General features: G+C 50.8%; 3 protein-coding genes across 3 annotated transcripts; 1 reads left to right on the forward strand and 2 right to left on the reverse strand.

Annotated features, from left to right (window-relative positions):
* Positions 1-5,016: 5,016 nt before the first annotated feature.
* On the forward strand, positions 5,017-5,250 carry MAA_10937 (uncharacterized protein; the record flags this gene model as incomplete). The annotated part of the gene is made up of 1 exon (XM_011412883.1): positions 5,017-5,250. The coding sequence occupies one exon, from the start codon at positions 5,017-5,019 to the stop codon at positions 5,248-5,250; it is 234 nt and encodes a 77-aa protein (XP_011411185.1).
* An 805-nt stretch (positions 5,251-6,055) lies between these two features.
* MAA_07441 (uncharacterized protein) lies at positions 6,056-7,199 on the reverse strand (the record flags this gene model as incomplete). The annotated part of the gene is made up of 4 exons (XM_007825439.1): positions 6,056-6,214; positions 6,307-6,482; positions 6,562-6,849; positions 7,130-7,199. 4 exons carry the CDS (start codon positions 7,197-7,199, stop codon positions 6,056-6,058), a joined length of 693 nt encoding a protein of 230 aa, XP_007823630.1.
* A 1,008-nt stretch (positions 7,200-8,207) lies between these two features.
* Positions 8,208-9,637, reverse strand: MAA_07440 (cutinase protein palindrome-binding protein; the record flags this gene model as incomplete). The annotated part of the gene is made up of 2 exons (XM_007825438.2): positions 8,208-8,353; positions 8,446-9,637. The coding sequence occupies 2 exons, from the start codon at positions 9,635-9,637 to the stop codon at positions 8,208-8,210; spliced, it is 1,338 nt and encodes a 445-aa protein (XP_007823629.2).
* Positions 9,638-12,324: the final 2,687 nt, after the last annotated feature.

Consider the following 12,324-nt stretch of genomic DNA (forward strand, 5'->3'; position numbering starts at 1 on the left):
GCTTTACTTATAACTTTTTAACTTTAATTACTTAGTTATAATTTATAACTTATTACTAATATAATACCTAACTACTTAAATTAACTGCCCTAGTAGTTCTGCTAACATAAACTACAACTAGTTTATCCCTTAGGAACCTTAGCCGTTACACACCTGGCCTAGCAAACCCTTAAACGGCTGTTTTTACAACTCAGTAAACTACCTGTAAAGCGCTAGGTAGATAAAATCTTACCGGCGTGAGGGTTTGCGCGGATGAGGCGGAAGCGAGTCCGACAACAGAGACTAGAAACAGCTTCATAATAAAGATACTAGATAATAGATCAGGTTATAAAATAGATTAAGCGAGGTGAGTTTAACAGAGAGATAGAAGGGATTTCTCAGTGAAAAGCGTGGATGAACCATGCCTTTTATATGCTGTTTAGCAGGGTACAATTGATTATATATATACATGGTGTAATTACCTTCCCCTATTACCCCGATCACATCCTGGTCTGCGCAGGCATTAAAACAATTCGATTACTACGTGGGCCGGGTTTTTAGGCGCCGCATAAGTACCCTCGCTTAATACCTGAGTCGTAACGGTTTAAGAGCACGAATAGGATCTAGTGCGACTTGAATAAAACGATTATTTACAAGTAGAGTAAGAGCTCCGAAGAAAGCTTTGGCTCGAGCCAAGTTTTAAAGTGGAGGCGTTTTCTAACAGTCGTAATAATAACGCCAAGGCAGAGAGAGTGGAGGTAAGCATATTAAATAACGTACGACTAGTATATAGTGCATTAAATCAGGGAATTGCTATGCCGGCATGAACTGTACACCGGTATAACTTTTACCTCCCTTGATAAGCTTAAACTTTTTCTGTTAACCCGCCTTAGATTCTGCTACCTCTACCTAAAGTAGCTAATTTATTCGCATACTATTATATATATAGCCCTAAATCTAGCTTATAATACATTTATTTAGTATTCTCTAGAGAAGCTTAAAATAAACAAGCAGCTCTACGATTCATGGCCACGTTCAGATTAGAGGAGTTCATGCTTTCCTCTTCTACGAAGGTAATTCTCGCCTAATACTAGTAGCGCCTTCCGCTACGCCTGATCTCACAAATAGTAGGAGACAAATTGCGGCCGCGATTATGAATATTAGGCTTGTAACAGACCAGGCTGTAAGTGATTCAGGAGATGTCAAGGAAGCTGGCTACACTGCCTTTGTTGAGAAGTACCTAAAATTTAAGCCAATTACAAGTGGTAAAAGTCATGCCAGTATAATGTTCATGCCGGGGCAAGGTTTATGCCCTTGTAGCAATTCCCCTAAATCGCGAATATCACTTTGATATGCCGCAACTTTATATAGTGGGTCGCAGTTGCCAAAAAAGGAAAAGAATTACTCCTTGTAACGGCAGCGCCAAGTATAAGGCCGGAGCGCCTATGTATAAAATAAATATAAGGCCCAGCTTTAGATGCCTATACGAGAGGCCAAGCCTCGCGCCCTCGCATAAAATAAATACAAGGCGCAGCTTTGCCTGCCTGTACGAGAGACCAAGCCTCGCGCCCGCTCTAGAACCGACTACGGCTGCATATTATTCTTATACTCTATACTGTCTAACGGACTGACCTGAGAGATGGACGCGAGCAGCAGCAGCCGCTGCGGAGCGGGATTTTGCTAAAACTTTGGTCATTTCTAAACTAAAGATGGAAGAAACATATTTCCTGGGTGTTAGCTTAATTAGACTTGAACTGGTGGTGCTGATTGACACGGAACCTGGAAAAGTTGGATACACATGATGCGGGTATTGTCACCCCAGCACCTCTCCAAGGGAGAGAGGCAGCCTAGGCTCCCAGCGCAGCGCAGCGCTCCCGCTGGAGCGGACGCGCGGACGTCGTTCCAGAATATACGTCCGGGCGTCGCAAAATCCTATTTGTGGGTCCATGTCGCCCTGTAGCACTATCCGTGGTACGAGCTGCTCATTTTCGGTCCAGTTGGCCAGCTTCTGTCTTCTGAGCCTGCAGCCGGATGCCCTTTGAGGAGCTTTGCTTGAAAAAGCATTGCAGACAGCCGATGACATTCTGTTAGAGTCTTAATCGTCAACTATCATTATTCAATACCCGAATGCCCTTATCCTGATTCAGTACAATTTGGAAACAAGATGCCGAGCGACGACATAGAAGACGAGTATTACCAAGATGATCAGCTAGCGAACTAAGTGATTGCACGGGAACCGGCACAACGAACTGCAGCGATGGAAACGGAGCTGCGACGCTCCTTGCAGGCGGTTTGGGCGGAGGGCGTCGATCATGGCGACGAACGGGGTAATAATCAGTTCTAGAACAAGGAACAACAGCAAGTTATGATTATTAACTTTAACTAATCTACTCTCTTTTTAAGCCTAGGAACAAGGCACTGCTTAAAGTGTCCAGGAAGAAGAGGAACCACAACAAAGACAGCTCCAAAAGCAGCAAGAGGCGTCTTTTCCTACAGAATTCGGCCCAGACAGTATCCCTGGTGCGCAGAAACTGTCTCCAACACTGAGTTAACTATTAGATTAGCAAATAAAGTATGGCGCCTAGAGGTGCTCGCGGAGGCTAAAAGTTGGAGAATACGCAACAAGAGACCACCGGCGACGTCGCTCTGGAGGTAAATGGTGAAGTTCCCAGTGGAGATCCGGATAGATCTGTATTTTCTCTTTATAAACAAAAAAAAAACCGAGAATCTTACTTTTTACTAGCATATTTGGCTGTCCCGGTATTTTGGGGCTGTCTCGCAATTTTGGGCCAGGCTAAATGGCTTGCCCACTTAATGTATCAAATGCCCATATCACCGCTAGTCTGATGACAACGTAAGCTCTTATCATAAGTGTAAGCAAAGCGGCAAGCCGGGGGCTTCAAAATTTATTAATAGGGCTGTCGTATGTTATTATATGTATTCGATAGCCGTGATAATAACGGCATAGGCAGAGCATGAGCAGGTCTTGCCTGCCTAGATTTTAGAGGAGAAGGTGATGAAAAGGGTCAAGCAAGGAAGATTTCATGAATGCAGAAGAAGGGTGTTGAAAAGCCATGTGACATGGATCTACCCGACAACTACGCAACTGGCGCCCAGGTACATCGGTAGCCTACGAGGACACCAACCGGGTCTCAAACCGTCAATCGGTACAGCCAGATGCAAAGCCGTCTCGAAGCCGCAAGTTATAAACCGCCGCCTCACCACATATTTCCCGCTCTGGTAAAATCGCCCGCCCCCTGCCCCTCGCTGAGTCGAACATCGCGCGGGTCCCCGCTTGACGGACGAGATGCCAGCCATTCCCGGGAGGAACTATGATGGGTGCCGGACATGGAAGAAGAAAGGCAGTATTTCAATACGAACCTCTGTCTACATGTGTTGTAACTTGACCCCCATCTCGCTTTTCGGGCGTGGTAGGTCGCGTATTTGGAGATGAAACTCCCGCGTCGCACTAGACATCACAAGAAATCCGCGAACACCAGTAGCAAATAAAAATGTCCCAGTGAGACCAAGCCCAGCCGTCCTGCTCACCCTGTACACGCCTCAAGATCCGCTGTGGAGGCTCGGGCATGCAATGGTGCCTTCTCGGCGACCATGGTTCTTTTGCTCGGCGTGCGATTGACCACTCTTTGCTCGGTGCGCGACCGCCCCACCTTTTCAACCACATCCTTTACATCAGTATGTATGGCAGCAACAGTGGAAATTACAAAACGTCGCCTAAACACTTTCCAAGAGGCAACAGCATTGTCAATTTTTCCTTCTTTTGCAACACAACAACGCTATCGCGATGGATGAAGAAAGCCCTCAAAGCCCTCAAAGCCCTCAAAATCCGCCACCCAATATACCGCCATCAGAAGGTTATAGCTCTTTTAATGAGCTGTACGATGCTGTACTAGCTTTTGGCCGCAATAACGGCGTTGGCTTCACAAAGAGATCCATGAGCAAAATGATCGAAATAGACGGCACGAAGCAGCCAACCTGGGGCTACCTTGATTGTGACCGCGGCTACAAAAGACCTTCTACAGCGACTGGAATTCGAAAGTCTCGCACAAGAAAGACCGACTGCAAATATCGGCTTAAAATAACGGCTTCTCGTGATGACGATAATCAGTATAAATGGCATTACAGGGAATTAAATTCACATAATCACGAGAAGTCAAGTAACCCCTCGGCACACATAAGCTATCGAAGGTTTACTGAACCGCAGAAGAAGCAAATTGCACGCCTTTCAGAGCATGCCAGCATCCAAGCCCGAGTCGTTAGTACAATAATCCGCGATGGCGCTAACGAAGAGCTATATTTCCTACCAAAAGATATTTACAATCAACGTCAAAAAGCCCGCCGAGCAAAATTAGATGGCTAAACATCGTCAGGACGGGGAGGATCACAGTGTCCATGCTGACCGAGTACGGGGTTGCGCTGAAGGCTTTGAGGTAGTTGTTTGCCGATAGACCGGGGCAGGTGTTGACAGTGGAAACGTTGTTTGCCATCTATCTCATCATGATTTGCCAGGTTTGTGTTTGCTTTATAACCCCGATTTGATGCGGGTTAGTTTATATGTTCTGTACTGCCCGGCATGGTTCTGTAACTCTTCATTGGGACTCTCATATTTGTGAATTGGTTGCTAATGGAGAGGGTGAAGAACTGGATGGGTGGCAGCAGAGAAGAGTTATCGGTGCATGTCCACGGCTTGGTGCATATTCTCAACTTGAAGCCGCTCGAGACTGGGACGACGGCTTCAGCAGGCAGATTATGGGAATCACATCCCTCCTTGCTTTAAGCGGCTGCTTCATTTCTTTGCCATGTCCAACTTGGCCCCCTCATCTGCTTCCTCTCTCCTAATCATCTCGACAACAAGCGTTCCCAATCACAAAAAAAAAGGGGGGGAAATTATACAAACGGTGTCTCATCAAAACCTGGGTCTCTGAGGTCGTCACAAACCACAACTCCCAATTCAAACCGCAATTCATAGCGTCCCGAAAAGCCGGCCCTGCGCCAGCTCACCCCCGGCAAACCAACATGTCGGACCCGGAGACCATCAAGCTCGAGTATCTGCTCAGCTACCCCGAATACCTCAACAAGCCAGAGCTACACCTGGACAAGATCCGCCGACGCTACGACCAGGCCAGGCTCGAATGTCAACCTCTTCGGCAGCATGATCGCTGGCGCGCAAGCTGCCGCCCCCGGGTCGTCGTCGGCGCCAAAGGCGACCCCAGCATCCTTCGTAAGGATGTATATCCTGTGCGAGTCTAGCGCGGCAACACTCATGTCCATCGCCATGATGCTCAACCAGATCCTGCGCATCTTCAACCCGCATGACCTGCTGCTCGAGTAGGACGTGGCCTTCTTCACTACGCAAGTCATGAACGTTGCCGAGCGGGTCAAGGACCTACGGCTGCTGGGGTGCGCGTTTGTCCCGCCGTCTCTGTGCATGGGCTGAGTCACCACGCCGGGCGAGGACGTGAAGGCCCGGCTGGGGACGTGGATGGAGTTTTACCGGGCGGATCTCCGGGGGACCAAGAGCACGGATTTCACCGGCTGGCTGGAGCACCGATTTGGGAGGATGAAGGCGCGGGCGGCGGAGCGAGAGAGCAGGATAGGGGCGAGTGACGCCGAGGGTAGCGGCATTGTGTCTTCGAGGGGGCACAAGGAGGAGGAAGTATTTGAGATTACGGGGACAAGGCCCTGCTGCGTGATGTGATGATGTGCAGAGGCCCTATGATGACGATGGCGATGTGTGAGGGATGCCCATGTGCCATCTAGATGTGTATCTTGCCCGGATTTATGGTTTGGTGTTGCTGAGAAGGCTTCAGAAGGCCTCTTGGTAGGCTGTTCAAGGCCACCGCTCTTCTCCTTTGCCGTAGACTACACGTTCGTGATCATTTCATGTCGCTGGGTACAACGTCACATGTCTGCACACACGTGCTCCGTGTCCAGCATGAAGTATAAGCTAGCTAGTTGCTGGGCCGGGGAAAAAAAAGATACTACTTCTTAAAAGCTGTGGCTCTGCTCTCATTCAACCCGCACCGTCGACATCCCAAATGCTACATGACCCCTTTTACTTGATGAACTGGGAGGCCAGCCCGGCCAATCCACCCTTCGACTGGGCCTGGCTCTTGAAGTACATCTTCATAGCCATCTCAGCCGCCTGCTGGACGACATTCTCCTTGCTAGCTCCGTCCGCAACCTTTCCCTGCGAAGCCTTGGAATCGAAGAGCTACAAGACGAATTAGTTCCATATGAAGAGACAACCCCTGATTCTGGGCCGATTTGCGCTTCTTCTGCAACAAAAGAGGCGCCACGACGCACCTTGCTAGCCTCGGACATGGCCATGCCCAAAAAGGCAGCCTGGCCCGACCCCGAGCTGGCGTTGTTGTCGGACTGGGTGAACTTCTTGAGGGCCTGCATGGCGGCCGCGGTCCCGAGCGAGCTGGAGTCGCCTTTGCCGTCGTTGTTGTAGGCGTGCTGGTGCTGCTTGATGGCATCTGTTTGACACGTGCGCTGTCAGCTGTGACGGGCCACTGAGAACAAAAAAGGTTGAGGAATCAGGATTGCAGGGCCCACCTTGCTCGTCAATGTCCTCGTTTTGAATCTTTTGCTGCTTGTTCCCGACGGCGCTCATAATGTTGGAGAAGAGGTCGCTGTTGCCAGAGTTGCCGGCGTTGCTGGACGCGTGCTGCTGGGCCATCCTGAGGATGTCATCTTGGAAACCTCCGCCGCTGCCTCCGCCGCCGCCGCTGTTGTTGTTGTAGTTGTTGTTATTGTTGTTGTTGCCGCCGCCGCTGCCGCCCTGGTCTTGATGGCTGTTAGTCGCTCGGCCTGGGAGAGGTGCACCGCCACGGCTTGTACTAACTGTTGGACTGTCCTGTTGCAGAGGTTCGTGTTAGACCAAAGAGTCTTGCCTGACAAAAATCGTATCGGCACGCCGCGCTCTTCCTCGAAGCCTCGTCGAGTCATCGCCAGCTTGATGGAGCAGGGATACTTCCATGGTGGGGTAGCTTATCGCCAGGCAGGGGTCCACGAAGGAAAGAGGGGGGGAAAAACGGGAGGGGAGGGGGAACAGCTAATCCGTCAACGAGGGGTAAATAATTCCCCTTGATCTAGGCGCAATTCACAAGAATCTCGCACTCACCTTGGCTCTGCCCCTGGCCAGACAGCTGCTGCTGGAGCATGTCCTTCCCGACGCTGAGGAGCTTGTCCATGATGGATGACGATTAGATGTATCTTTGGACTAGCAGATACGGGGTTTCGAAGAGGCTGCTTGATGGAGATGGGAGATGAAAAGGAAGAGAAAGCAAGAAGCAGCCCGGAGTGAAACTAATAGTAAAAAGGGCAGGCCTAAACCATGACTCTTCGGCTGGCCCATTCGCCGGTCCGTCGTCAAGGCTGCCCGCTCTGGTAGTTGGCATCAAATCACGCCTCGTCATGGCAATGCCGAGAAGCGCTTCAGGAGCAGTGGCACGCTGAAGCAGGCGCAGAACTGCGGGGCAGGGCTCCACGGTACAGCTGGGCCGGGGATGATGAAGCTACCAGTTGACGACACTTGACACCAGACACTTGGGCAAACTCTAAATTCTACCTCTGCGAAGCTTCTGTGTCAAGAAAGCTCGGCAAGAGCTTCACATACGTCACGATATGAAAGCAGAACGCCGACCCTCGATACGTTGCATGCTGCGTCATTCATGTGTAGGGGAATTGCCTCCCAACTGATTTGCTCATTGAATTTGCTGTGAAAATTCCCTGCGCTACTCAAAGTATAAATCCCAAAATAAACAACCCAAAATAAGTCCCGAGAGCCCACGCTGTGTCCTGTGCCTCTTGATTTTTGTTACTCCGCCCAGGTATCATCATGCCCATCATACAACTTCAAAATGTAAGAATAAACACAGAAATGACGCATAAAAACCCCGCATGGCCAAGCCAAACTGCATACAAGATGCCCGAGGCCGTTCTGTACTGTCATCTAGTCCAGAACAAAAATGAGAAGAGAAAAGCAGTGCTCAAAAACGCTGTGGCCGCTTTTAACGTATCGTTGCCAACAAATTCGTACACATCTGGTGTCCCTGAAGAAATGTGATTTCCAAACGCCCAACATTTTCGTTTGGACGTCACGCTTCAACCGTCAATGGCCTCGAGTGCTTCCAACTGACGCCGCACCATGCTCAGATGTCGCCCCAAAGCAAGTTCTCCAGAAACCCTTGGTAGCAATGTTATCCCATCATTTGGTCCGCCACGGCTCCTTTTTGTGACGCATTGGTCTTCTTTTTTTCCTTCTTAGCCCATCGTAAGCCACAGGCATTGCAAAGCGTTTTCGGTCCGTTGGGCCCCTTTCGCCATTCCGGGGAGTCCAGAGTCCCTACAGCCACAGTTAGTAAGCACAAAAGAGCCACTGCGTTGACAACATAAAACGGGTCGAACGGGTATGCGGTTTCCTGTGGGCAGCCATACCGCAATCTGTGCAGACATATTCCTCCGCCGTCTTCAACTTCTTCTTCTTCTCGCCTGCTCTGGCATCTCGATCGATGGGGATCGCAATGCCGGCATCACCCCTGATGAGCGTTGGGCTGCTGCCACCCGTCGTGATTCCTCTACTGCGTTCCCCTTCAAGATAACGCAGCCCGGTTAACAGTTCTATCGTCTCCGCATGCGTACTTCCTTCGTAGCGCGCCATCTTATCGCCCAGAGAGTCCGAGTTTCGGCCTGCCGCAACACCTTCAAGATTTTCTCTTGTAAGTGCGGATCCGTCTGCTTGCATATCGCTTGTCGAACTAGCGTTGCGGAAAAACGGGGTGGATGTTCCTGTGGTCTCGGACGGTGTCATGTCAGACCGGCCTTCTTGACTCTGCACCCATTGACGGTTCGATTCCTCAGTTTCGGCTTCCTCTTCTCTCCGAAGCTCTGAAATGCGGCGTCGCAGCCGCTCGTTCTCCATCTTGTGCTCTAAAAATGAGTCAAGAAGCCCAGCGTTCTTGGTCGGGTACGTCCTGGACATCATAAAGACAGCTTGGCAGAAAGGCGATTGATTATTCGGGTTCGGCGCAAATCTTGCCGCCGCGATATGGGCGTGGCCGACAGTTTCCAGGACAGTATAGTTGCCAGACTTAGTCTTGAATCTGTAAAACATTCGCAGAGGACTACCAGAGGCGATGGATTCGTTCAGTTCCGCAACAAAAACTCCCTGGTCGTCTGGGTGGATGAAATCCTTCAAAAACACATCTTGAACCTCGGCGGCTGTATATCCCGAAATGCCAAAAATGCTACCGGACGCATACTTGATTCGGCCGTTGGCGTCGAGGATATGTAGAAAGTCCTTCAGCTCCTCCACCACCTTGGCCGGCCAATTTCTCCGTTTTGTAAAGTCGGTCAATGTGCTTGCACTTCCACTGCTACCGCCACCGTTGAGACTCATCTGGGCGAAAGTACGGGGCGGTAGAGGGCCAGCTCCGGGCACCTTCTCAACCGCCATGGCCAGCGGATCATCCTGTGGTTGAGCAACGTTCGAGGAAGAAGCTTGCGCGTCGGCATCGTTCATCATAGCGACGTCTTCGTTTGTATTGGCAGGCATTGAACTGGGTACGGGCATGACTTGTGCGCCGTTTCCCGAGTCAATGTTCATGGATACGTCGCCAAAGGGATCCATCATATCTGCGTCATCGAAGAAGGACATTAAATCATGATTAGATGGCCCGCCGGCGGGAAACTATGGTACAAGGGAGGGGTTTCTGTCAGCTCCCGGACTCGCCATGCAACGCAGGCCACGGCAAAGATATGGATGGAAACAGGAAGCAGGGACCAACCGGAGAGTTCTGTGGATTGTTCAAGTCGTTCAAGTTGAATGGCGAAAACCCATAGAAATTGCCAGAGGGTGGCGGAGGTGGAGGGGGGTCGTGGGACATGATTGTCTCGATGTGCTCTGCGGCTGCAATAGCTCCAGTACATGTAACTGCATCGGATCAGGGTTAGGGTTGGCGTCAAAGTTCAGTTCCGTGACGGGAACATAGCGAGCACTTGGGCAGTTCCGGAGCTTTGTGAGCCGGCTGAGGGGAGTGGTGCGCCCGAGATGAACTTGCACAGCGCGGGAGCGGATTGTAGAGGCTGATTGTAGCACTTGGAATGCTCAAATGCTGAGTTGAAGAGCAGAACCAGCCGACTGGTTGTCGGATATCGGCAGTTCTCCAGAGGTCGAAGCCGGCGCCAGACCGGTTCGATGCTGGCGGGAATCGTTACGCCGGCGAGCGGGAAGCAAACCGGTCGACGGTGGGAAGATGATGGAGTTAAACGAAGTCGTTGAGCGAACTAACGGGAGCAGGAAGAATAAGAAGAGCAAGAGAGCGATGCACGAATTCTTAGCGGCAGCGCGTGCTACTGTATAAGAATCCCATGGCGACAGAGCCTACGAGCTCCAAATGTCTGGTACACACTACGGAGTACCAAGTAATAAGTACTAACTTCTAGACAAATTACGGGGGAGCAGGCAGGGAGTGGGAGCTAATCAGAGAATTGGTACATGGCGACGGGTACCTCGTACAGGGGGGCTCCATTGGCAATGCATGCACGGGGTCCCCAAAGCTGGTTGGTACTTGAAGTTACTCCATTCTAAGTTGAGCAGTGCATACTGGAGTAAGTACTCCGTTATCATGTATTCCTTCAAGTACTTAGACCCAAAGCGGCCAGGCTACGGAGACGCAGAGCCACAGCGCCACCTGCCGGGCAAACCACTTGACCAGTTCGACGCCAGGCAGTCAGCAGCCAGTCAGGGTGGTGCTCAGGGTGGTGGTGAGTTGCGACTCAAACAGCTTCCTGATAAACAATTTCAATATTTGTAGTCCGGAACCTGCAAACCAGCTGACCCTGGTCTCTGCATCCGCCAGCCGGGCTCGCTAGCCCAACGCCTGGGCGGAGGGAGCTACCAGGTGCCTGCTGTCTTGTGCCAGGGACTCAGTTCTGCACCTCGCTCCAGCAAGTCACGACTGGCTCGGAGCAAAACGCCCGCAAAAAGCGGAGAGCTTTGCCGTAAAGCTCGCGCCGTGGCACTGTCGATCTCAGGTTGCTCGGGTCCATTCAAGACTACAATACTAGTTAGTACCAGACCAGACACGACTAACTACGCCGTACAGAACTGCCAAAAAAGTGGCCGGGTAGCCAAGCTTACTATTACTCCATTGGTCCAGCATGGCAGGGCAAAGGGGACTGGTTGGCAATTTGAATTTTATTTTACAAAAAAAAAGAAAAGAAAGGGAAAAGCAAGTCTTACTAGGGCCCAACAGGTTAGGGCCGGCGACGGCCAAATCTAATAAGAGGTTCGAGACTGGCACGGCAAATGACCACCACATGTGCATCCCCAAAACCTGTTTTGGTTGCAAGCTCATCAGGCGGCTGCTATCAACGAATGGAGCTATATTACGGCATTCCTTGTGTCAAAGGATCATTCGAGGCGAAATGAGGGCCGCAGGATTGGTTGCCACCCGAGGAATTGAGCCGAGGCGTGGAGCTTGGGAGCTTTGTCGTGCAAAGTAGACGCTGCGGGAGACGGAAAAGAAGAATGCGGGACTCTCTTTGAGAGGCGGACAGATTCCTAGCCATTGAAGGCTCTGGTCTTAAGAGGCCGAATCTGGGTAGCATTTGCGATGGAGTGGAACATGGGGAAAAGCGAAAAGTCCATGTTTCCAAGTTGGGGCAAGGGGGGAGCAGATCAGTCATTGTTACGGAGTATTAGCAGTCGCAATCTTCATTTTGCTTGCCCCTCGCTCCTGTTTCTTTTGCCACAGCTTCGTCAACTCAAATGTCAGGCGCTTTGCATTACGAAGTGTACAGCAACTACTCCGTACTCCATATCCACATTGCAAAATTTTGTCGCCAGAGTATCGTGGTACAGACGCCTACTTTGTACCATTCTACCGGCCTGTCCGGTTTCATCGAAATCCCTCGCTGGTCGCCCTCTCGTCCCAGTTCGACAGGTTGACATGTCATCAGTCAGATTTGTCTCTGTCGTCTCCAAAAGCAAATTGTGACTTTTCATCTTGTCTCTTTACCCCTCCTGAGCAGGGGCCAAGCTGCGGTTCCAAGGACGGCTTGGGTATTCCATGCCGCCGACACACTTGCATCCTGACAATGCTTAGCAACCATCAAGACCACGGAGCACTACCTGTTTGAGCTCCAGAAGCATCAATTTTCTGCAATATACCTCAAAATATACAGAACACGTCCACTTGAGGCTAGTCCAACACTGCAACGGCCTCACAAAGCACATTCGAACTTTGCTTCAACAGGCAGGGCTTGTCTCGCTGCTTGACTGCTGCTGGGAGCTTCAGCAGGGGTCCAACGGAA

The sequence above is a fragment of the Metarhizium robertsii genome (assembly GCF_000187425.2).
Source record: "Metarhizium robertsii ARSEF 23 chromosome Unknown MAA_Scf_3, whole genome shotgun sequence".
In the NCBI taxonomy this organism is placed as follows: Eukaryota; Fungi; Ascomycota; class Sordariomycetes; order Hypocreales; family Clavicipitaceae; genus Metarhizium; species Metarhizium robertsii.